The 27,305-nt window shown below is 35.0% G+C and overlaps 1 protein-coding gene across 1 annotated transcript in view; it reads right to left on the bottom strand.

The window, feature by feature from the left end:
• COL11A1 (collagen type XI alpha 1 chain) overlaps positions 1-27,305 on the bottom strand; it is a 206,989-nt gene that overhangs the window by 134,986 nt on the left and 44,698 nt on the right. The window contains exon 6 of the mRNA XM_021690257.1: positions 453-581. Within this exon, the coding sequence (XP_021545932.1) occupies positions 453-581 (129 nt within the window). The remainder of the gene's footprint in view (positions 1-452; positions 582-27,305) is intronic.

The raw sequence follows: 27,305 nt of genomic DNA on the forward strand, positions 1-27,305 counted from the left end.
ACACAGCCTGAAACTTTAAAATAGCTCTAATGTCACTTTCTCATCTGCCTGAATTGCCAAAGGCAAGTACACCAGAGGATATATCACCCTAATCTTGAGGCTGTGTTAATTATTTAACTGCCAAGGGCAGAAATATAGCTTTTAGATATTTATGTAGCAGAAATATAGCTTTTAGATAATTATCTTTTTCTCACCTCCTCCAAAATGAAATATGCTCATATATACAGTATACAAGTGAGGTATCTCTATTTACAAGAAGTTTAAGTAACAGAGTACTTAAGAGAAAAAACACCCCAAATCATCTTTAAATCACTCTTCCTAGAAATGTTAAAATACTATTAAATACAAAGTATACTTTAATTAAAATTGAATAATAGAGATAAGCCTCAAAACTACAGGGGTAGGTCTGTACCATTGAAATGATAAAACAGTCCTAATTTTATGGTCCTCACCTCATCAATCTGCGGTTCCTGAGCCTGAGCGGCCTTGGGCACTGAAGAGTCACAGTCTGGGCTGTAATGCTCACAGTAGTCATATGCGGCTTTGGGGTCACCTATGATCAATAGTTGCTGGATGTCCCCCTGCCCAGAAATAAACATGGATGTAGTCAGCATATTCGGATACACATATATTCAGAGCAAGATTTACCCAAGACAATGTGTAGTTTATTTTTAAATACCCGAAGAAGAACTACCACTTACATTCAATGTTAAAAATAGTCTTATAGAACAAAACAAACAAGGAAAAGGAAAAGAGAGAGACAGAGAAACACAGAAACAGACTCTTAACTATAAAGAATAAACTGATGGTTACCAGAGGGGAGGTGGGTGGGGGGATGGTGAAATAGGTGATGGGGATAACAGGGTGATAGGTATTGAAGAGGGCATGTGCTGTGATGAGCACCGGGTGTTATACTTCACTAATGAATCATTGAACACTGCATCAAGGACTAATTATGTACTACAGTGGCTAGCAGAACATAATAAAAAAAAAGGAAGAAAAAAGGGATTAAAGAGCGAACTTGTGATGAGCACAGAGTAATGTACAGAATTGTTGAAGCACTACACTGTACACTAATGTAATACTGTATGTCAACTATACTGGAAATAAATAAAAAACTTAAATAAAAAATAGTCTTAAATGATTAAAAAAACCTCACACCTGTTTTACAGATCAGCTGTAAATATTAAGCTATTATTCTATTATTCTGTGGTTCAGAGAATCTTTATTATATGCATCCATTTGTTAAAACTTGATTTTACTGCATTCACAACTTACACTGCATAAAATAAGACAAATAAAATACAAGTAATAAGCTGATAAAAAAGTAAATAAAATTTTAAAACTGTAGATATATAAAGATAGTAATATATTTTCAATATAAAGTAAAGAGTTCAATCAAATTAAACGGAATTATTATTGTTAGGCAAATTTATATGAGATTCTACTATTGTGTTCTGGTAAAGGAGTTGGTATCAAAAGGAATTCCTACTTACAAAGATGAGTAAGAAATGCAGAGACCAGAAAAATTCAAATTATGAATAAAAAATTTGGGATATTTTTATTAAGAAATAATGGAACATTGAAGCATACATTAAAACTCACTTATTTTGAATTCTGTATAATTTTAATTAAAAAACATTACAAATAATTAGTAATAGAGTTATCTAAAGAGTTTAATTTCAGGAGATTCTGAAACTGGTTCTGAAAACTTACAGAAAAATTGTAATATTCTGCTCCTGAAGCAATCTGAATATTTCCACAGGGTCTAATTCAACATGAAACTAGTTTCATATAAATCCATGAGTCATGGCCATATTAATTCAGAATTATACTCAGGCCCAGAAGAATTTTTGAGTTAATATCCATTTGACTTGATGATTCAAGTCCTTGTAAGTTTGAGCATATAAGTCTGATTCACAGAACTCCTGATTCCATTTTGAATAATTTCAAAGTTATTCCAGCTTTTCTGCATTTTGTTAACAGGAGTTATACAGCCTATATAGCCTAATGAAAATATAGATATTAAATTTAAAAAGTCTCTCACAATGAATCTTAGGAGAGAATTCGTAGCACTTCTGTACAACAGTTGTTTAGTCATTTCATTCTATCATTCATTCAAACAGTGCTTTAACAAACCATAAGAGACTCTTAACTATAGAGAACAAACTGAGGGTCGCTGGAAGGAGGTGGGCAGGGGTGGTCTAAATGGGTGATGCGTATTAAGAAGGGCACTTGTGTCAAGCACTGGATGTTATATATAAGTGATGATCACTAAATTCTACTCCTGAAACCAATATTATGTTAATTAACTAGAATTTAAATAAAATTTGAAAATTTAAATAAAAATTTGGAAAAAAAACTTTTTTTAAAAATTTTATTATGTTAGTCACCATACAATACATCATTAGTTTTTGATGTAGTGATCCATGATCCACTGTTTTCGTATAACACCCAGTGCTCCATGCAGTACGTGCCCTCCTTAATACCCATCACTGGGCTAACCAATCCCCCTACCCCCGCCCCTCTAAAACCCTGTTTGTTTCTCAGGTACATAGTCTCTCATGGTTCATCTCTCCCTCCAATTCCCCCCATTTTTCCCTTCCTTCTCCTAGTGTCCTCCATGTTATTCCTTATGTTCCACAAATAAGTGAAACCATATGATAATTGACTTTCTCTGTTTGACTTATTTCACTTAGCGTAATCTCCTCCAGTCCCATCCATGTTGATGTAAAAGTTGGGTATTCATTCTTTCTGATGGCTGAGTAATATTCCATTGTATATGTGGACCACATCTTCTTTATCCATTCATCTGTTGAAGGGCATCTCGGCTCTTTCCACAGTTTGGCTATTGCGGACATTGCTGCTATGAACATTGGGGTGCATATGGCCCTTCTTTTCACTACATCTGTGTCTTTGGGGTAAATACCCAGGAGTGCAATTGCTGGGTCATAGGGTAGCTCTATTTTTAAATTTTTGAGGCACCTCCACACTGTTTTCCAAAGTGGCTGTACCAACTTGCATTCCCACCAACAGTGTAAGAGGGTTCCCCTTTCTCCACAACCTCTCCAACATTTGTTGTTTCTTTCCCTGTCCATTTTTGCCATTCTAACTGGTGTAAGGTGGTATCTCGGTGTGGTTTTGATTTGGATTTCCCTGATGGCTAATGATAATGAACATTTTTTCATGTGTCTGTTAGCCATTTGTATGTCTTCTTCAGAGAAGTGTCTGTTCATCTCTTCTGCCCACTTTTTGACTTGATTATTTGTTTTTTGGGTGCTGAGTTTGAGAAGTTCTTTATAGATTTTGGATACCAGCCCTTTATCTGTAGTGTCATTTGCAAATATCTTCTCCCATTCTGTGGGTTGCCTCTTTGTTTTGTTGACTGTTTCCTTTGCTGTACAGAAGCTTTTTATCTTGATGAAGTCCCAAAAGTTCATTTTTGCTTTTGTTTCACTAGCTTTTGGAGATGTATCTTGAAAGAACTTGCTGTGGCCGATGTCAAAGAGGTTACTGCCTATGTTCTCCCCTAGGATTTTGATGGATTCCTGTCTCACATTGAGGTCTTTCATCCACTTTGAGTTTATCTTTGTGAATGGTATTAGAGAATGGTCGAGTTTCATTCTTCTGCAAGTGGCTGTCCAATTTTCCCAGCACCATTTATTGAAGAGACTGTTTTTTTCCATTGCATGTTTTTTCCTGCTTTGTCAAAGATTATTTGACCATAGAGTTGGGGGTCCATATCTGGGTTCTCTATTCTGTTCCGTTGGTCTGTATGTCTGTTTTTGTGCCAGTACCATGCTGTCTTGGTGATCACTGCTTTGTAATATAGCTTGAAATCGGGCAACGTGATGCCCCCAGCTTTGTTTTTCTTTTTCAACATCTCCTTGGCAATTCGGGGTCTTTTCTGATTCCATACAAATTTTAGGATTGTTTGTTCCAGCACTTTGAAAAATGTCATTGGAATTTTGATCGGGATGGCATTGAAGGTATAGATTGCTCTGGGTAGCATAGACATTTTAACAATGTTTATTCTTCCGATCCATGAGCATGGAATATTTTTCCATCTTTTTGTGTCTTCTTCAATTTCTTTCGTGAGTGTTCTGTAGTTCCTAGAGTATAGATACTTTACCTCTTTGGTTAGGTTTATTCCGAGGTATCTTATGGTTCCTGGTGCTATTGTAAATGGAATCATTTCTTTAATTTCTCTTTCAACAGTTGCGTTGTTAGTGTATAAGAGAGCAACTGATTTCTGTGCATTGATTTTGTATCCTGCCACATTACTGAATTGCTGAATGAGTTCTAGTAATTTGGGGGTGGAGTTTTTTGTGTTTTCCACAAAAAGTATCATGTTGTCTGTGAAAAGAGAGAGTTTGACTTCTTCTTTGCCAATTTGAATACCTTTTATTTCTTTTTGTTGTCTGATTGCTGTTGCTAGGACTTCTAGTACTATGTTGAACAAAGGTGGTGAGAGTGGGCACCCTTGACGTGTTCCTGATCTTAGGGGAAAGGCTCTCAGCTTTTCCCCACTGAGGATGATATTCACTGTGGGTTTTTCATAGATGGATTTTATGAGCTTGAGGAATGCTCCCTCTATGCTTATACTCTGGAGAGTTTTAATCAGGAAAGGATGTTGTATTTTGTCAAATGCTTTTTCTGCATCAATTGAGAGGACCATATGGTTCTTCTCCCTCCTATTATTAATGTGTTCTATCACATTGATTGATTTGCGAATGTTGAACCACCCTTGCTTCCCGGGGATAAATCCCACTTGGTCGTGGTGGCTGATCCTTTTAATGTATTGTTGGATCCTATTAGCTAGGATTTTGTTGAGGATTTTGGAATCCATATTCATCAGGGATATGGGTCTGAAATTCTCCTTTTTTGATGGGGTCATTGCCTGGTTTAGGGATTAAGGTAATGCTGGCCTCACAGGATGAGTTTGGAAGTTTTCCTTCTGTTTCTATTTTTTGAAACAGCTTCAGTAGAATAGGTATTATTTCTTCTTTGAATGTTTGGTAGAATTCCCCAGGGAATCCATCAGGCCCGGGACTCTTGTTTTTTGGGAGGTTTTTGATCACTGCTTCAATCTCGTTACTGGTTATTGGCCTATTCAGGTTGTCAATTTCTTCCCGTTTCAGTCTTGGCAGCTTATAGGTTTCCAGGAAGGCCTCCATTTCATCCAGATTGCTCCGTTTATTGGCATATAGTTGTTGATAATAATTTCTAATAATTGTTTCTATTTCCTTGGTGTTGGTCGTGATCTCTCCCCTTTCATTCATAATTTTGTTAATTTGGGTCCTTTCTCTCTTCTTTTGGATAAGTCTGGCCAGTGGTTTATCAATCTTATTAATTCTTTCAAAGAACCAACTTCTAGTTTCATTGATCTGATCTACTGTGTTTCTGGTTTCTAATTCATTGATTTCTGCTCTAATCTTAATTATTTCTCTTCTAATGCGTGGCTTAGGCGTCCTTTGTTGCTTTTTCTCTAGTTCTTTAAGGTGTAGAGTTAGTTGGTGAGTTCAGGATTTTTCTATTTTTTTGAGTGAGGCGGATGGCTATGTATTTCCCCCTTAGGACCGCCTTTGCAGTATCCCATAGGTTTTGGACCGATGTGTTTTCGTTCTCATTGGTTTCCATGAATTGTTTAAGTTCTTCTTTGATTTCCTGGCTGACCCAAACATTCTTGAGCAGAGTGGTCTTTAGCTTCCAAGTGTTTGAATTTCTGCCAATTTTTTTCTTGTGATTGAGTTCCAGTTTTAGAGCATCGTGGTCTGAGAATATGCAGGGAATAGTCTCAATCTTTTGGTATCGGTTGAGACCTGACTTGTGACCCAGTATATGGTCTATTCTGGAGAAAGTTCCATGTGCGCTCGAGAAGAATGAGTATTCTGTTGTTTTAGGGTGGAATGTTCTGTAAATATCTATGAGGTCCATCTGGTCCAATGTATCATTCAAAGCTCTTGTTTCCTTGTTGATTTTCTGCTTAGATGATCTGTCCATTGCTGAGAGTGGAGTATTGAAGTCTCCTACAATTAACGTATTGTTATCAATATGACTCTTTATTTTGGTTAACAGTTGGCTTATGTAGATGGCTGCTCCCATGTTGGGGGCATAGATATTTACAATTGTTAGATCTTCTTGTTGGATAGACCCTTTAAGAATGATATAGTGTCCTTCTGTGTCCCTTATTACAGACTTTAGCTTAAAATCTAATTTGTCTGATATAAGAATTGCTACCCCAGCTTTCTTTTGAGGTCCACTGGCATGGAAGATCTCCATCCCTTCACTTTCAGTCTGGATATATCTTTAGGTTCCAAATGAGTCTCTTGTAGACAGCATATGGATGGGTCCTGTCTTTTTATCCAATCTGCAACCCTGTGCCGTTTTATGGGAGCATTTAGGACATTCACGTTGAGAGTGATTATTGAAAGATATGAATTAATTGTCATCGTGCTGCCTGTGAAGACGTTGTTTTTATAGATTGTCCCTGTAAATTTCTGTTGTAGATCACTCTTGGGGTCTTTCTCCTTTTATAGAACCCCCCTTAATATTTCTTGCAGGGCCGGCTTAGTGGTCACATATTCTTTCAACTTCTGCCAGTCTTGGAAGCTCTGCATCTCTCCATCCATTCTAAATGAAAGCCTTGCCAGATAAAGTATTCTTGGCTGCATGTTCTTCTCATTTAGTACTCTGAATATGTCTTGCCAGGCCTTCTGGCTTGCCAGGTCTCTGTGGATAGGTCTGACGTTATTCTGATGTTCCTCCCTCTGTACGTAAGGAATCTCTTCCCCCTAACTGCCCTTAAGATGGTTTCTTTGGTTCTAAGATCTGCAAGTTTTACTATTACATGCCGGGGTGTTGGCCTGTTTTCCTTGATCTTAGGAGGGGTCCTCTCTGCCTCTAGGACTCGAATGTTTGTTTCATTCCCCAGATTAGGGAAGTTCTCAGCTATGATTTGCTCAAATACATCTTCTAGTCCTCTCTCTCTCTCCACTCCCTCCGGGATTCCAATGATTCTGACATTGGAACGCCTCATGGTGTCACTTATTTCTCTGATTCTATTTTCATGGATTCTGAGTTGTTTTTCCCTGGCCTCCTCTTTTCCCTTTTTATCTATTATACTGTCTTCCAGATCGCTTATTCTCTCTTCTGTCTCAGTTACCCTAGCTGTTAGATTATCTAGATTGGATTGGATCTCATTGATAGCATTTTTAAGTTCTGCCAATTCCCCTTTCATTTCTGCCCTTAGAGACTCTATGTTGCCATTAATTGATTTCTCTATTCTAGCCATTGTCTTCACAATTGCTAGCCTGAATTCCATCTCCGACATCTTGGTTATATCTGCATCCATTTGTAAATCTGCAGCATAAGACATAATCTCTGAGTCTTTTCTGTTTTGGGGGCTCCTCCTCCTAGTCATTCTGTTGATGGGTGTTTGAGGGAATGTACAGAGTCGAAATTATTGACCAGAACCCAAGCAAGATGCACCTGTTTTCTTGGGACCTTAGGGTTGCTGGCCTCTTGTTTTCCCAGCCTGTCTTCTGCGGGAGGAGCCTGCCATGCTGTTACTCAGGCAACCCTGTTTGGGCGGAGTTGCCCTGCGCCCCTGTGGTGGGGGATGGGCTCAGCGGGAATGAGTTTTTGGGGCTTTTGTTCTCTGGCGGCTTTCCCTGGCGGCTTTCCGTGTCTCTTCCGCGAGTCAGAACAGAAGAGACCATTTCCAACCCTCTGCCTCAGAGCAGAGAGACCGCAGTCTCTTCTTCAGTGAGCTCTCCAGGCCACACCTCTCCGTTTCTGTCCGTGCTGCTATAAACTGCAGCGGCCTGGTTTGTGCGCCCCTCCACAGCGCTCCCAGTCCTGCCTCCAGGTCGGGGCACGTCTCTGCCCTTTGTGCTTCTAAAACCGCCAGCCGCTCCCAGTTTGCATGACTCCGCCGCTTGGGGTTCTGTCCCGGGGACTGCAGTTCGTGTGCGCGCAACTCTCCCGCTCGGGGTTTCCACCCCGGAGGTTGCAGTTCACTGGCGGTTCCCCGGCGCACCGGGTTTCCGTCTCGGAGGCTGCAGTTCCAAAAACACAACCTTTTAAAGTACATATAGCATGTTAATATGGTCAGGTAACACCCAAATAAGAAAACATCTACTTTATTTCCCAGTAAAACACAAAAGAAAACAGAATCAGCAAATATCCATCTGAAAACTATAATGTTTATAATACTCATACTATTATTGGTGTTTCAACCTCAAAATTATTTATTTCCACGTCATAAGGCAATATAATCAAGCAAATTAGATTGTTTCCGAGATTTTTTTCAAGATTCTTTTTTGTAAATAGATAGGAAAGTCTCTAATATTTCTTTTATGTCCACTGATTTTAAATATGCTAACAGTAAACTAATATAAGTTCTTAAAATTTATTGATAGCATTTCTTAAACATTAGCTGATCAATTTGGAACATTGAGTAGCCACAACTGAATTATATACAAATAATTATATAGTTAAATAAATGAATAATAATAAGTAACAAACAGAATTTTGAATACACAGTTTTTCATTCTGCTGTTAAAAAATAATAATAATGAGGCATCATTGAGTACATCTTGAGTGCTGGCATCACTGAGAGTTTCAGTTAGAAAACCTGGCTCTTGAATTTTCTCCCAACTTTGCCATTAACTATGTGGAATTGTGCAAGTCACCTCATTCATCATTTGTAAAATGAGTACATGTAGAGATCGTATCTAAGGTCCTCTCCAGAACTCCAGAATTCCATATTTAAGTATAAGAAATATAATGAACCAAGTGAAGCTGTTGCTGAAACAGAAAAAAAAAAGTTGCCTATCTTATAAGCTTACAGTATTTTTTAAATAGTATATTTTTGATAAGAATTCTGGTTTTCTAAGTTCTTGCTTGACGTCATTAAATGGAATCCTGCCAATCTTTCTACTATAAATTCTTATTTCAGGTGTTTAATATTTAGCCATAAAATACACTACTGGAAAGAAACTGACAAATTCAGTTAAAAAGCTACAGTATAATTTTCCCCAGAAGGTGTTTCACAGTTTTATGTTAATCATAGGACATGTTGTGAGACAGTCTATAGATACACAAAAGCACCCTGACAGGTTGAATAAACTGTAAATATTATATTTCTAGTCATTATATTTACTATTTAGTATATTACTAAATATACTATTATATTTCTAGTCATAAAAATCTCCACAGCTGGAAAAGGGTTAAGTTACCATATAATATTGGCATCTGCAGCATACAAACCATGAAAAAGACATCCTCCTCCTCTAATGATCTACAAAGCCAAACTCAGAGTTGATGCAATTACCTTGCTATCTACAGCTGTGTCAACTAGGTCTCTACAATAGTATTTACATATAGACAGGATGAGAGTAAGGTGAAAAACAAAGCAAATGTAAAAAAAACAAATGGCACCCATCTCTAAAGTTGAGGTTCTTCTAAATGTCACATAGAGTGCAAAAAGATCCTGCCAGTTAATAAGTAATAGCATATCTTCCTTTTACAACTAAAATATAATGCACAAATTCTAATAATTTTTGTTGGTTTGTTTTCTATTTTTGTTTGTGTTTGTGTGTGTGTTTGTCTATAAAGCCTTAGCTATTTCTAATTTTGGTGCAATGAATAAACTACATCGTGCTCTATGAAATACATAAGTTAATACACATTTAGCTTTTTTCCCATGTATAAGCAATCAGATTTATTTTAAAAATGTGGTATAAGAGATTGGTCTAATGTTTTAAGGTCAAATGTCAATGTGTCAATGTTAAGTGTCTGAATTTTCAAATTCAACTCCTCATCCTATGTGAAGCCAACCAGTGTTTGGTTGAAGTCAGTTCCCAGGCTAAGTATCCACTGAATTGAACATCACAGCAGCTGATTCCTGAGAATACACAATGGAAAACCAGGTTCTGATCAGCTGTCATGTTCAATTCAATGTGACCTGTGAATGGATTATATGTTTAGAACAAAATAAAATCACAATAGCAAGGAAATTCAGCTATAACCAAAACAGCAAATGGAGAGGTTGGATCAATGTTCAACTATCACTGTTCAAATAAAGAGTTCATTTTTAAGCAGTTTATCTGTAAATAATCTCTCTTGAATGTCAATCTAGCAACTAGTATCTGTATAATACCATGAAGCTTTTATTTTTTTATTTTTTATTTTTCTAAAGATTTATTTATTTGAGAGAGAGAGAGGGAGAGGGAGAAGCAGACTCTCTGCTGAGCAGGGAACCCGACAGGGGGCTTGACACCAGGACCCTGGGATCATGACCTTAGCCGAAGGCAGACACTTAACCAACTGAGCCACCCAGGTGCCCTACCATGAAGCTTTTAATTCCACTTGTAATATTGGAAGACTCAAAATTTTAAATTTAAAACGTGGATGTTGCTTGTATTCTAAGAGAATAATTTACTTTTGATAATATCAGGAAAAATAGACTTCAAGTATCTATTGATGATGTATCTCACTGAATTTCATAAATTTCTAAAATTAAAAATTTCATCTCCCCTAATACTAAAGTAAATCACACAGATGCAATTGTGTTATAAAATCAACTAAACTCCATATTTCCCATAGCACATTCTTGTCTCCATTAACTTGCAACAAGGAGATATTTCAATGGGAATGAATGTTTTTATGAAATGCTTCTTGGAAAAATCTTAATGATATGTTATGAGCAAATAGGAGTTAGCTTGATGATGAAGATGCAGAGAGAAATAGTACTAAACAGACAAAGCATCTTAACCAAAGCTTTGGAGGTGTGAAACCGCATGACGAAGTCAGAGAAGTAACCATAGTACCCCATAGTTGGAAGGAAGGCCCTATGTGATGATAATGAGTAGTGAGGGTTCAGAGTGGAAAGAGGGAAAGGAGGAACAATTTAAGAAAAACTTTGCGTGAACTGAATTTTAGAAGTTATGGAGTGTCATTCAAGGATTTTGAACAATGGAACAAATTGATCGATGCTGTAGTTTAATGAAATCATTGACAACATAGGGAAGGATGATTTGGAAGCAGCCAGTTTGGAAGCATGGGAATCTGTTAGGAATCCATGTAGTTAAGTGCTGAGAAATTAAACTAAGCCGAAGCATGAATGGACAAAAGAGACATAGAGTTGACATATTAGGGAAAAATATCTGCAAGGTTCACAGACCCAGTGCTGATAATGGGGTGGGTTGAGAATGGCAGGAAAGATGGAGAAAAGTACATTGGAGGGGAATGAAAAGCAATTCTTTATAGTTTCTGGAGTGAGCAAGAGCCGGATGGCAAAATCATTTACTCAGTTAAGAAATTTAATAAAAGGAAATATTTGGGGATGAACCTCTTAAGTCTATAAAAAGGAATGATAATTAATGATTGTTTCCAGAATAAGTTCAGTTTTTCTTCTAAGAAAATTGCCTTCATTTACTTTTGAATTATGTCCCTCTACTTCCAGATTGTAAGGTTTATCACTGAAGCCAAACCGAGCTATAGGAATCAGTAAGAATCAGGGAAAATTTCCCTTTATCTGACAGTCTATACTTTTCTTTCTGTAGCAATTTATACCCATTTTCTCATTCCTAATCAAGGATGAAATGAACTTGCCCAGACTTAGTGTTTTGGGCTCAATTGTGTGTCCCCCAACCAAACCAGATTTATATAATATTTTTAAGTCTTAAACTCATAGTGTAAACTTATTTGGAGATAGAACCTATAAAGAGATAATTAAGGTAAAATGAAGTCATTATGGTGTCCCCATTCAATATGACTGGTTTCTTTATAAGGAGATTAGGACACAGACACAACCCAAAAAAAGACTGCATGAAGACGCAAGGAGAAGAGAGTCACCTACAAGCTAAGGAGAGAGGCCTCAGAAGACTCAATCCTGCTGACATTTGGATCTCAGACTTTTAGCATCCAGAACTGCAAAAAAAAATAAGGTTCTGTTGTTTCAGATAGTCTGTGATATTTTGTTATGGCAGCCCTAGAATACTAATACAGACTGAGTTAATACTAGTTTGCTTTTATGTATACCCTGTTAGTGTTGTCTTTATGACAGAATAAAGAACACTTTTAAAAAAGTAGTTTTGTTTATTTATAACTAGGGTAGTATCTGACTATGTCTAGGAACTGGTAATAAGTGGATGCTGTAGAAATATTGGCTGATTTAATGTGGTGAATAGCTAGAACTCAGGGTAATCCTAGATTATCATACCTAACAGTATCACCATGTGTAAATATCCCTCAGTCCATTGGAGATAATATAAAGTGAGAATGATAAAAAAGTATAGTCCAAGTATAAAGAAAGAATTCGAAGGGAGAAGTTTTTAAGTAAACTTATCAGAGGTTTAAAGAAAATTCATCAAATTAAATTATGCTAGAGTTCATACTGAGTTTAAGTATCCATTTATCGGACTACATCAAAAAGCATTTTAATTATTAAGTAAAAAGGTAAAAAAGTAATCTACAGATTTAATGCAATTCCTATCAAAATATCAATGGCATTATGGAACCACAAAAGACCCCAAATGGAACAGATCAATGGAACAGAATAGAGAACCCTGAAATAAACCCATGCTTATACGGTTAATTAATCTATGACAGAGAAGGCAAGAATATACAATGGGGAAAAGACAGTCTCTTCAATAAATGCTGGGAAAACTTCACTGCTACATGCAGAAGAATGAAACTGGGCCACTTTCTTACTCTGTATACAAAAATGAACCCAGAATGGATTAAAGACTTAAATGTAAGGCCTAAAACCACAAAACTAGAAGAAAAAATAGGCAGTAAACTCTCTGACACTGGTCTTAGCAATATTTTGGGGGGATCTGTCTCCTCCGGCAAGGAGAACAAAAGGAAAAAAACAAATGGGACTACATCAAACTAAAAAGCTTTTGCACAGTGAAGGAAAACAACAAAACAAAAAGCAAGTTACTGAATAGAAGCAAATATTTGCAAATGATGTATCTGATAGAGATTAACATCCAAAATATATAAAGAACTCATACAACTGAATATCAACAAATAAACAATCTGATTAAAAATGAGCAGAGGAATAGACATTTTTTCCAAAGAAGCCACCCAGATGGTCAACAGATACATGAAAGATGTTCATCATCACTCATCACTAGGGAAATGCAAATCAAATCCATAGTGAGATGTTAGCTCATACCAGTCAGAATGGCTTTAAAAGTATCCAAAAACAAAACAAAACAAAAAACAAGAAATAACAAGTATTAGTGAAGGTATGGAGAAAAGAGAACCCTCATGCACTGTTGGTGGGAATGCAAATTGGTGTAACCACTAGGAAAAACACCAGGGAAGTTCCTTAAAAAATTAAAACTAGAACTATCATATGATCTTGCAATATCACTTGTTATTTATCCAAAGAAAATAAAAACACTAATATATACAAAGAAGATATGGTGTGTGTGTGTGCATGTGTGTGTGATGGAATATTACTCAGCCATAAAAAAGAATGAAATCTTGCCATTGGCAACAACATGGATAGACCTAGAGTATATTGGGCTAAGTGAAACAAATCAGGCAGAGAAACACAAATACCTTATGATTTATTTGCATGTGGAATATAAAAAGCAAATCAAATGAACAAACACAACAAAACAGAAGCAGACTTACAGATATAGAGAACAAATTGATGTTTGCCTAGGGGTGGAGGGAGAAAGGCAATTGACGAAATAGAAGGGGATTAAGAGGCACAATCTTCCACTTATAAAATAAATAGGCATGGGGATGTAATGTACAGCATAAAGAATACAGTAAATAATATTGTAAAAACCTATGTATGGTGACAAACGGTAACTAGGCTTATTATAGGAATGATTTCATAATGTATATAAATATCAAACACTGTTGCATACTGAAACTAATATAATATTATATGTCAATTATACCTCAATAAAAAAACAATTCCTTGTATCTCTAACGCCATATTAATGAAATTATATTCGAGTTCAACTTCATGTCAACAATGGAAAAAAAGAACAGAAAATGTATTCTCAACAGAATTATATATGTATATTTGTATTTACATCAAAATTATATATCTTTTGTAGTTTACGTTTGTGTTTCACAACTTAATTCCTCTCCCAAAATAAATTTATCTGATACTTTATACAAAGATCTATTTTCTTAAAAATATAATTGAAAATAATATTTAAAAATCTAAAAAGAGAATTTTAAAATAAAATGGAAATCATCTTGAGACTTATTTTTAAAAATAATTTAAAAATAATTTAAGAAAAATCATCTGTATAAAAAAAACAGCAGCATCATTTAATATTTTTAACTTGTATTTTAACACAGACTTAAAAGACAAGTTCCTGTAACTAATGTCAGCATAAAGGTCAAATATGGCCTTTACATGTAGGTATGATTTTCATTGCCTGTCTCACAAAGTTAACAGCAGAATTTGACGTTTACTTTATATCTCATAGCTTTTGACTTGGCAATAAATTTTGGACTTATTTTTAAAGTAATTATCATCTCTTGAATATGAAAAAAATGATAGACTATTTTCATCATTCCATAAAGAGTTTAACAGTTGAACTGGCACATCCACTCCTCTAAGCAAATAAGTCTGATATTTGGAAATGATTTTTTTTACATATCAATTTAGCATTTCCTTTTTTTTATTGCCTATTTTTAAGGCTAGAGAAAATATCTCTCAGTGGATGAAGCAAAATCACTGGTTGTATCCTCTCTACACATTCATTATTTTCGTTCTATATACAGTGGTACTGTCTAGAACTTTAAAAAATATTTCCTTGTGTTTACTGTGTTCCACTCCTCTACCATGTAACAATGAATGATACATTTCCTTTAGTGCACTGAAGTTTTATGAAATCAAAACTGGCCATTTTATAAGATATATAAGCCTAAGAGGATTTTAAAATTATGCATGTAAATATATAAAACAATTAACATACATTTTACTCTTTTTTAATTTTGGAAAAAAGAAAAGATTTTTTCCATGTCAGTGTGAAAACTTCTTAGCTCATGACAGAATATAGCCAATATGTACATATATTTATTGAACAGTGAAAAACAGGGGGCATGTGCACAAAGCTGAAAGACAGAATTCCCTATTGAGATGGGAGTATGTGGAAAGAACTATATTTTTCTTGAGTGCAAAAGCAAACATGCTATGCAACATTCCTAATTTTAGGAGGTACTGTATACCTTACAATTTTAGGACAAGTTACATTTTTTTTCCCAAGACAAAATATTTTTCTCTTTTGTATATTAGTATATGTGATAATTTTTGTTAATAGTCACAGATACATTATTAGCCAGATAATAATTGCTTTTCTCCTAAAACTTTTCATTGTAACTGACACAGGAATTTAACAGCCAGATAACTTTGAGAATCTTTTTCCTTGGCTGTTTACCAATCATTCATCTATGCAGTCAGCAAATATTAAAGCAAAGTAATATGCTAGTTCTCTGGATAAAAGGAAGAGGAATAAAGAGGGAAAACAGACTCGGAGTCTATTCTCAGATAGCTTATAGTTTGGTAAAGAAGATTAATAATACACAAAACATCACATATAAGAAACATATTTCTTTAGTACCTACTATACTCCACTTACGAGGAAGAAAGAAATTGGGCAGCTAGGGGGTGGGGAGAGTGGGACAACTTCCATATGGGGAAATTAGAGGAATGATCCAGAAAGGCTTGGCATAAATGACACAATTAATGATAAAGTATCCAGTTTTTCTTTTAAATATAGAAGTGCTCGATATTCTCTGTTGGCCCCCCAAATCCTAATTACTTACACTTCTCTTTCCTACACTGTGCCCCAAAAATCTGACCCTTAGAGCCCACATTATCAGACTCTCTTGCAGGTTCCAATTCAGACAACGGGAAGTTACTACCAAGAATTCGGAAGGTGGGAAGAGAAGGAGGTCAGGTCGTTTTCCTCACACTTCCCAGGATTATCACAGCCGTCTGGCCCCCTTACCACTACTATGGCCCCAGCTTTCAATGAACTCTATACCACTGCTTCTGCCCTTGCCTCCTTAGCCCTAGGGAAATAATGCTCATCACCAGGTTCCCCAGCCTTCTTGTTCACACCTCAGTAGACATTGTTTTTTGCTGGAACACAGTGAGAACTCACAGGGAATGTGAGAAGTTAGAGAAGGACCATATACTTAAAGACCTTAAAACAGTAATTGGCATCTTCCCTTTTCGTATGTACTAAGTTTAAAGATTCAAACAATCAAGACAAAAGGTGCAGTTTATAGCCTAGGCTCCTCTACTTAATCAGCCAATCTATATTGTTCAATTAAAGCCACTGGATTATAAACTTCATAAGAGCAAGAACTCGTCTGTTTTGTTCTCTAAGATTTTCATATTTCCTGGAATAAGCCTATACATCCTGGATACACAATAGTTTGTTCAATAAATGGATCTCTGGGATATTAATTTGTTCATCATTACAAGACTTGAGTTCAACACCTGTAAATTGAGAATACCATTATTTGTCCTGTATTTCCTAGAGATTCTTTAAAAAATAATATGTACTTAAACAGTTTTTAAAATGTAACATGTTCACAAATATAAGGTATAATTATTATAGTATTTGAAGGCAATTAAAGGAGAACACACCTTTGAACGGCAAACTTCTAGACAACGTGTCTATCGACACTATAAAATCTAAGAAATGTTGCTGAAGGATCCATTTGTAATTGTTTCAATAATAAATTCCAAAAAAAGTTGAGTTTCAGGAGTCTTAAAGTCACTATTCTATAAGAAAAACCCATCAGGAAAAAACATAATAGAAGAAAAAGAAAAATACATTTAGCTAAGCAGTGCCACTGTAAAAGCAATAGCTTAACAAAATTAAACAATGTTTTCATAAGATACACCCTGGACACTAAAACTTCTGTTCACATTTGATATTAGAGCTTTATTGTAAAGTATGAGTTGTCTTTGTAGAGATTTTTGATTGTATATCCAGGAACAAAACTGACATTTAATCTTAAAAATAGCATAGAATTCTCAATAAGTAACTACCTTTATCAGAAGATTAATTGAAAAACTAAGCTTCTGGTCTACTCAGACTTCTGAATCTGCCAAAGCATTAACTCTCATCATAGTTTTTTTCAAACATGCCATCCAGTTAATGATTCTTTCTCAACTATTTTGTGTGGAAAAGGAAAGCTGCCAAAATGCTTAGAATTTTAGTGTAATTGAAAAACGAATCAGAGATCGAATCTGAGCTATAATTCAAAGGAAAGAATGAGGTAAACCACATAATCATAGACAGAACTGCTACCTACATGAGACTTTACATTTCTCGGTGTCCCAAAATCGGCTTAAGAAATCAGTTTTTAAGAAAATGAATAGTGTTCTTATCTTATTCAAATGTAGTACTATTTGAATGTACTAGCTAATTACCTAGTAATACAGAAAATGCCTAAAATTGATTGAAGCACTAAAATAAAAAGTGCATATTTATCTTAAACTTTCTAACAAGGTTTCTTACCAAACGTTAACTACCAATGTAGCTCTATTCAACACAAAATAATGAATAAAAAAATAAAATGGTTAGAAAAAAATGTAACAGACCTTGCCTCCTGCTTCTTTGTTTGATATAGATGATCTATATCCCTTGAATTAATACATGCTAGAAAGTATATTTATTTCATTCATTAAAAAAAATATTAAGTTTCAGTATTACTCTAGACCCTGTGGATACAGCGCAGAGCCCCTGCCCTTTTGGAGGTTATGTTCCAGAGGAGAAGAGAAAATAAACAAAACATAGTACATCAGAAAGTGATTAAGTGCCAAAAAGAGTATAAAGAAGGATCAGGGAGATGTGTCAGAAGATAGGATGCTATATTACAAAGTGTGATCATGAAAGGTTTCACTGATAAAGAGATATTGAGACAGAGACATGTGAGGAACTGAAGAAATAAAAGACGCAGATCTGTAGGGGACAGCCTTCCAGGCAGGAAGACTAATGCATGTCCAAGACCCAAGGCTGGAGCAGGCTTGATGTGTTCAAAGAAAGGATGCCTTGATGACCAAAGAGAGCAAGGGGGAGAGGAACCATTGATGAGGTCAGAGAAAAAGAGCAGACGGTGGGGTTGGATCTCATACGAGCCTATAGAATACTGAAAGAACTTCAACTTGTACTATAAATGATATAAAAAGCCACCGGATGATTATAAACAAAAAGGTGACATTCCTCATTCACTCATCCATTATTTTAACCAGGTGCTATCTGACAGAAATAGGTTTGCTCTTCTGTGCTTATTTATTTTTTTTAAGATTTTAAGATTTTATTTTATTTGTCAGAGAGAGCAGGGGGAGCGGCAGGCAAAGGGAGAATGCAGGCTCCCTGCTGAGCAAGGAGCCCAATGTGGGACTTGATCCCAGGGCCCTGGGCTGAAGGCAGACACTTAACTGACTGAGCCACCCAGGTGTCCCTGTGTTTAAGGTTTAGAGAACAGACTAACAGATGGGCAGGACAAAAGCAGGGGGATCAATTAAAAGGCTCTTGTAGTTACCCAAGGAACAGGTAACACTAATATTTATAAGACTAGATAATACTTTGCTGACACTTACTGTATACTTGCCACTCTTCTAAGAACTAAGTCATATTGTAAACAGAAATGAACTAGGTTATGCCTTAAAAAGATCTCATTTCTAAAAAAAACTTACTTAAAACATAATTTAATAGTCTATCACATTCTTATATTCCTTTGAGTGAATAATAATTTTACATTGACTGTGTGCTTACTCTAAAGCTCGAGAAATATAGAAATGTGGTGAGATAAGATCATTTTGTCCATAGGATAACCCATAAGTATGGCCATTTAGCCCATTTAAAGTTTTGTTTAAAGCACATAATTCATAAATCACAAAAAAAGAAAATTAAAGACTTTTAAACTTAGCTAAGATTCCAAACAGCTCATGTTACTATCTATGTAAAGCTTAAAGTATTAAGTTCCTCTCCCTCTTAACTCCACATAACCCATCAGTCCCCAAGTCCTATCAGTTCTACCGCATATTAACAACCTGAAGCAAGACCCTTCTTTCTGTTTCTTCTGTCACGGCCTTGTGTTTATCCTAATACCTTTCATGCGAACTAATGTTTCAACATACCAGGGTTTGGTTTTTTTCTCTCTACCACGTTCTGATTCTACACTGACTCCTTCACAGCTCTCTGCCACACACACACACACCACACACACACACACACGAGTTTTTAGAAAACAAATCTGAATTCCTCTACTTAAAGAGATATCTCATGACCTATGGTTTAAAGTTCAACCCCTCAGCATGGTGTAAAAGGTTGCCCACAAACAGGCCCTAACGCATTCAACCAGGTCATGTCCCAAATGTCCCCAAACCAAATCACATTTCTTAGATCTGCTGTGCTCATTCCAGACTTTCATCTTTTGCTCATGTGCCCTCATCTTTAAATATCTCTTTATTTTTCAACACTTTGTTGTTATTCTCTCACTTGAACATTTCTATATCTTTATTATGGACTTAATCATGTCTTATTACAACTATTTATTTATGTCTCTATATCGATTATTTAGGCACAATGTTTGGCAAATAATGTTTATTCTGCTTCAACAGGGAATAGTCAACTACTTAACAAACACCTAACTTTCAAATGGCATTTGCTAGCCTACAGCTATCCTTGCCCCTTTTCCTCCCAGACACTTCAAGTCTTCACCGCCACCAGGGCCAGCACTCATTCATGTATTTACTAATCTTCAGTGGCTATAAACAGTGTCAAACTTTGTGCTTGGTCCTGCTGCAATATCTAAATTAATAGACTATAAATCCTGCTTTCAAGGAATTTATAGTCTAATGAGAAAGCTATACATTAATAGATAATTATAAGACAACATGATAACAGAGATATGGCAAGAACACAATTTAAAATGGCTTATTCTTTGAGAAGTTAATAAAATGCTGCAGACTAATAATAAAACTTAAAAGGGAAAAATAATAAGGAAGACAAGTATCACCTTTCACCACGGTACAGAGATAACATTTTTAAGAGGGACAAAATAAAATGTGACATTGTATCGTGCACTGTTGGCAGTGGATAATCTAGTGATGCACAAATCAAGAAGTAAAAAACTGAACTAAAATGGCAATGTTCCTTTTAGAGGACAAGCTATATCCTGTATAACTGGTACTTCGGATTTCTATAGAGCTCTGAAATCTAAATCCACCTCGAATGAATGCTACATTTAGTTTCTTAAAAGTTTCAACTACAAATCCTGCAAAATATAAAATTATACTAAACTATCAATAAAGTCCCCAAATATAGCCTGTTATCTGCCTATCACACTACAATGGTGCAGATCACAGTTTGAATGGCAACAGTTTACCACGAGGCTGTTGTATAATCAAGTACAGTGATGTCTAGAGAAGACTGCCAAAACTTCCTGCAGCATCACTGAAGCTTGGTCATAAATAATGTGGCACATTTTTGTGTGTTGACCGTCACCACACTTGTCATACCAACTCAAAGTGCAGCAAGAAAGAATGTAATTACACATCAAACAGCCAAAAACAGATGTTCCTTTCAGACTTGGCTATGGATAACTCTCAAAAAAAAAAAAAAAAAAAAGGATTAACCCAATGTTAGACTTTGATCTACTAGTATATGTGGTCAGTGTTAGACTTAAATATCTCCTAAAAGCAGAAAAATCAAAAGGTGAATATCTTATTTGTCATCACAGCTCTGTAAATAACACCAAGTCTAAATAAAATCTGACAACTTTTAAACTTGTACAAGTAACAAAAATTTGTTTTATAAAACTGCTAGTACAAGATACTGTCATTCAAATTCATTGGACTATTTCTGCATGAGAGCCATAAGATCCCTTTTTAGAAATTACTGCACACATATTTAGTTTTCTATATATTAGAGAAATTCAACATGTCCATGAATACAGTGCATTTTTAAAGCAGTGTTGTTGCTGAATCCTAATAGTATATGGGTGTTTAGTGTGTGCCTTCGGATTTTTTTGCTCTAGTTTGCATTGAATTTGTGTTTGTTACAATCAAGTTTTACTTGGACTGTGTTTGAATATCAACCCTATCAAATTTGTACCTCATGTTTGGTATCCACATTTGTTACTTCTCTTAAAATTGTACATAATTCCTGAAATTTAGAAAATAAATAATTTTGATGTCTTACTACATTGCACAATTAATTACAAAACAGATTCCAGACAATGCTCTCAAAAATTAAAAGAAGAGCCACAGTTACATTCCCAAATATACATGTTAACTGAGGATTCACAGAACAAGAACAAAACTAAACAACCGTGGTACATTCAAAGCTTTGTTGTTTTTCTGTTTTGCTGACTCTGTGCTATTTTGACAGAGTAAGAAATATAATTCCATTCCAGGATGACATTTCATTTTTTCTTTCAGTGTTTGAAGTCTTCTTTAAAATAATACACTATAAGCTGAAGTTCTTTACGAAGCCAGATGTAGGGACGCCTGGGTGGCTCAGTCATTAAGCGTCTGCCTTTGCTCAGGTCATGATCCCAGGGTCCTGGGATTGAGCCCCGCATCGGGCTCCCTGCTCAGCAGAGAGCCGGCTTCTCCCTCTCCCTCTGCTGCTCCCCCTGCTTATGTTCTCTCTCTTTCTCTCTGATTAATAATAAAATATTTGAAAAAAAAAAAAAGCCAGATGTAGCTGCTATGCTAGCTATGTATCTGCTGTTTTTACCTAATTTCAGAAATAATCAACAGAAGTTTATTTTTCACTCATAAAACACTAAGTATTACAAGACACAGATATAAATGTTTTATACATGTTAACTCACTTAATCCTCCAATGACTTTATGAAAGGAGTGCCCCAGGTATCCCATTTTACAGATGAGGAGAAAGACACAGAGAGGTTGGGTATGTTGTCCATGATGTCCAATGTGGTTAAGTTCCAAACCCAAAACTTAAACCAGGGCTATCTGGCTCCAGAGTCAGTACTGTTAAGTACAGTGAATGTGGTTAAGAAAGCAACAACTTGGGGCATCTGGGTGGCTCAGGTCATGATCTCTGGGTCCTGGGATTGAGCCCCATGTTGGGCTCCCTGCTCAGCAAGGAATCTGCTTCCCCCTCTCCTTCTGTCCCTTACCCTGCTCATGCTCTGTAGCTCTCGCTCTCTCTCTCCCTCTCAAATAAATAAATAAAATCTTAAAAAAAGGCAAAAACTTCAACATCATCACCTTTTTCATTTAACTATTTCTGCTCTTTTTAGTTGCTGAATGATAACTTTGCCTTCATCTTTCATTCTCCAAATGAAACAATGGAAATGAGTTTATGATCTGGGTTCACTCACATCCATTTTTCTGTTCCTAAAGTTTGTATTGTATGAAAGATCTTCTAAATATATATAAAATAAGAATAAAATTTAAAGAAATAATTAGTGACTATAACTTTCTGTTTAGAACCTAGATTGAAAGCATATAGTGATAATTTTTAAATATAGTGATAGCTTGATTTTTTTCTTTCTGAATTAAAGAAGATCCATACAGAATTAGAGAAAAAGAAGTACACAACTCTAGCCCCCTTCCATGTGGCAAAAGGGAAATACACATCTACAGCCATAGATAGACATCCTGCTCCACCTAGTGGGGAAAAAGAACTGAACAGCACTGGTAAACTTCACAATCCAGGAATACAGTTTCACTAAAAGACTGAGATCTAATCGTAGAACTATAGAATGCTTCCCCTCCCCTTGCACTTTACCAATATATTACTGAAGTCTTTACCAAATTTATTTTATCCAATACATAATGTCCATTTTTCAACAAAAGGTTAAAAGGCATACCAAAAGGCTAAAATCACAGTTTGAAGAGACAGAACAAACATCAGAACCACAATCAGATATGACAAGATTTTGGAATTGTCCAGCTAGCAATTTTTAAGAACTACTACTAATATTCTAAAGAAATTATGGAAAAAAACAGACAATATGCAAGAACAGATAGATAATGTAAGCTGAAAGATAGAATTTCTAAGTATGAATCAAAAAGAAATGCTAGAGATTGAAAATGAAGAATGTCTTCGATGGGCTTATTAGTAGAATGACTGCACATGTCTGAGGGAAGAATCTCTGAGCTTCAGGACATGACAATAGAAACTTCCAAAAATGAAAAACAAACAGAAAAGAAATTGGGGGGAAAAAAAGAACAAAATATCCAAGGATATTGATCTTGGGGTTGTGAGTTTAAACCCCACGTTGGGTGTAGAGATTACTAAAATAAATAATCAAATTTCTAAAAAATGTATATTGCCAACACCAGGGCAACAACTAAAATAAGTTCAAAAAGAAGTATAATTAATAGGCAAAGAGTGAAATGTAATTATATAAAATGCCCAATTTAAACAAAAAAAAATGCAGAATTGTAAAAAACAAAAGATGAACAAAAAATAAGGTCAACAAACAGAAAACAGTGCCAAATATGGTGGATATAAATTCAATTATATCTATAATCATTTTAAATATCAATGGTCCAAATACACCTATTAAAAGACAGATTGTCTGAGAGGATCAAAAAACAATGCCCAACTATATGTTCTCTACCAGAAACCTACTTTGACTAAAAATACAAATATAGATTAAAAGTAAAGGGATGGAAAAAGATATACCATGGCCATGACTAGTCAAAAGAAAACAAGAATATGTCTATTAATTTCAGACAGAGTAGACTTCAGAGCAAGGAAAGTTATCAGAGGTAAAAAGATATATACATATATGAATAAAGGGATCAATTGTCAAAAAGAGATGATAGTCCTTAATGTGTATGTGCCTAATAACAGAACATCAAAATATGTGAGGCAAACCTGACACAATTGCAAGAAGAAATAGATGAATCCAATATTGTAGTTGGAAACTTTAACATCCTTTCACTAGAAATGGACAGATCCAGCTGCCGAATATTAATAAAGACACAGTTGAACTGAATAGACTACCAATCAACTGGATATAGAGTTGACCCTTGAACAACATGGGAGTGAGGGTGGCTGACCTCCCACACAGTTGAAAATCCATGTATAATTTTGACTCTCTCAAAACATAGCTATTAATAGCTTACTGTTGACCAGAAACCTTACTGATAACATAAAAAGTTGATTAACACATATTTTGTATGCTATATGTATTATATACTGTATTCTTAACAATAAAGTAAGCTAAAGAAAAAATGTTATTAAGAAAATCATAAAGAAGAGAAAATACATTTACAGTACTGTACTGTATATATCAAAAAAAATCTGCATATAACTGGACCCATGCAGTTCAAACATGTGTTGTTCAAGGATAAACTGTAATTGACATTTATGCAGTATTTCATCTAAAAACAACAGACTACACATTCTTCACAAGCTTACCCTGGAACATTCATCAAGATAGACCACATTCTGGGCCATAAAACATGAACAATTTTAAAACAATAGAATCATATAGTATCTGCTCTTAGAACACAGTGGAATTAAACTAAGAATAACAGAAAGATATCTGGAAGGTTCCAAAATTCCTGAAGAATAAGCAACATAGTTCTAAACAACACATGAGTCAACACTGATATCTCAAAGGAAATGTAAAAGTATCTTTGAACTAAATGAAAATAAAAACACAACTTATCAAAATGTGTGGGATGCAGCAAAAGCAGTTCTCAGAGAAATTCATAGCATTGAATACATATATTAGAATAGGAGAAAAATCTAAAATCAATCACCTAAGCTTCCACCTTAGGACACTAGAAAAAGAAGAGCAAGTTAAATCCAAAGTAAGCAGAAGAAAAGAAATAATAAAAATTAGACCAGAGACCAGTAAAATGAAAAACAGCAGTGTGTGTGTGTGTGTGTGTGTGTGTGTGTGTGTGTGTGTATTTCAAGTAAAATCATTGCATCTCTAGGTAGGTTAAGAAAATAAGAGAGAAGATGCAACTACTAATATTATAAATGAAAGAGGGGACATCACTATGTATCCCATGGTATAAAAGGATAATACAGGAATACTATGAACAACTCTATGCTCACAAATGTGATGAACTAGAATGAATAAACCAATTTCTTGAAAGACACAATCTACAAAAACTCATACAACAAGAAATAGATCATTTGAATAGGCTTATATCTATTAAATAAATCAAATCAATAATTAATAGCCTTCCAAAACAGAAAGCACTGGACCCAGAATAGTTCACTGGTGAATTCTACAAAACATTTATGCAAGTAATTATACCAATCTTCTACATTGTCTTTCAGAAGACAGAAGCAAAGGGAATACTTCCTACCTCATTATATGAGGACACTATTTCCTAAACCAAAGCCAGACAGAGACTTTACAAGAAAACTACAGACCAATGTCTCTCATGAACATAGATGCAAAAATTCCCAGCAAAATATTAGCAAACTGACAATGTATAAAAAATGACAATATATAAAAAGATCTATACACCAAATGAAATTTATCCCTGGTATGTAAGGCTGGGTCAACATTTGAAAATCAATTAATGTAATCTATCACAACAATAGGCCGAAAAAGAAAAACCACATGATCATACAGATAGATGCAGAAAAAGCATTTTCCAAAATTGAATATCTATTTATGATAAAAAAAAAAAAAACTCTCAGCAAACTGGAAATAGAGGGAAACTTACTTAATTTGATAAATTAAAAAATCTATGTAAAACCTAAAACTAACATCATACTTACTGGTGAGACTTGAAGCTTTCCCACTAAAATCAGGAACAAGGCAAGGATGTCCCCTCTCACCACTGCTTTTCAATATTGTACTGGAAGTCCTAGCTAATGCAATAAGACAAGAAAAGGAAATAAAAGATACAGATATGGAAGGAAGAAATAAAACTATCTTTGTTCATAGATGACATGATTGTCTATATAGAAAATACAAAAGAATAAACAAACAAACACCAAACAAAAACTCCTGGAACTAATCACTAATTAGAGCAAGGTTGCAGGATATAAGCTTTTTTTATACAAAAGCCAGTTGCTTTCCTATATACAACCAATGAACAAGTGATTTTGAGATTAAAAACACAATATCATTTGCATTAAAACTTAAAAAAATGAAATATGTTAAACCTAACAAAATATATATAATATCCATATGAGGAAAATGGCAAAACTTTGATGAAAGATATCAAAGAAAAACTAAGTGAGAGATATTCCATATTCATGGATAAGAAAATCAATATTGTCAAGATGTCAGTTTTCCCAACTTGATCTAGAGATTCAACATTCTCAGTCAAAATCCCAGGAAACTATTTTGTGTATATTGTAAAACTGATTCTAAAGTTTCTAACAAGAAGCAAAAGACCCAGCATAGCCAACTCAATATTGAATGAGTAGAACAAAGTTGGGTGGACTAACATTATTTCACTTCAAGATTTATTATAAAGTGACAGTAATCAAGACAGCATGGTATTGTTGGAAAAAACCAAATAGGTCAATGGAACAGAAACAGACCCACATAAGTATAGTTAACTGATCTCTGACAAAGAAGCAAGGCAGTACAATGGAGCAAAGTTAGACTATTCAACAAATGGTGTTGAAAAAACTGGACCTCACATGTAAAAAAGTGAATCTAAACACAAACTCTTCACAAAAATTAACTCAAAATGGGTCACTGATCTAAGTGTAAAATGCAAAACCTAAAACTCCTAGAAGATAACATACAAGAAAAACCTACACGACCTTGGGTATAGTGATGGCTTTTCAGATACACCATCAAAAGCATAATTCATGAAAGAAATAATTGATAAGCTAGACTTCATTAAAATTAAAAACCTCACCTCTGTGAAAGACAGTATCAAGTGAATGAGAAGACAGGTCAGACTGACAAAGTATTTGCAAAAGACACATCTTATAAAGTACTGTCATCCAAAATATATAAAAAACTCTTAAAACTTACTAAGAAAATTAACAACCTGATTAAAAAATGGGACAGAAGTCCTTAACTGAGAGCTTACCAAAGAAGACACACAGATGCAAAGTAAGTATATGAAAAGATGTTCAACATGTAATCAGGGAAATGCAGACTAAAAAAAATGAGATGCTATTACATGCCTATTAGAATGGTCAATATCTAAAATGGCCAAAATGCCAAAAATGTTGAACAGGAAATTTCATTCACTGCTGGCGGGAATGCAAAATGGTTAGCTCTTTTGGAAGACAGTCTGGCAGTTTGTTACAAAACTAAACATATTTTTACCATATCAGCAATCACACATTTTGCTATTTACCCAA

Source organism: Neomonachus schauinslandi, chromosome 4, assembly GCF_002201575.2.
Source record: "Neomonachus schauinslandi chromosome 4, ASM220157v2, whole genome shotgun sequence".
NCBI classification, from domain to species: Eukaryota; Metazoa; Chordata; class Mammalia; order Carnivora; family Phocidae; genus Neomonachus; species Neomonachus schauinslandi.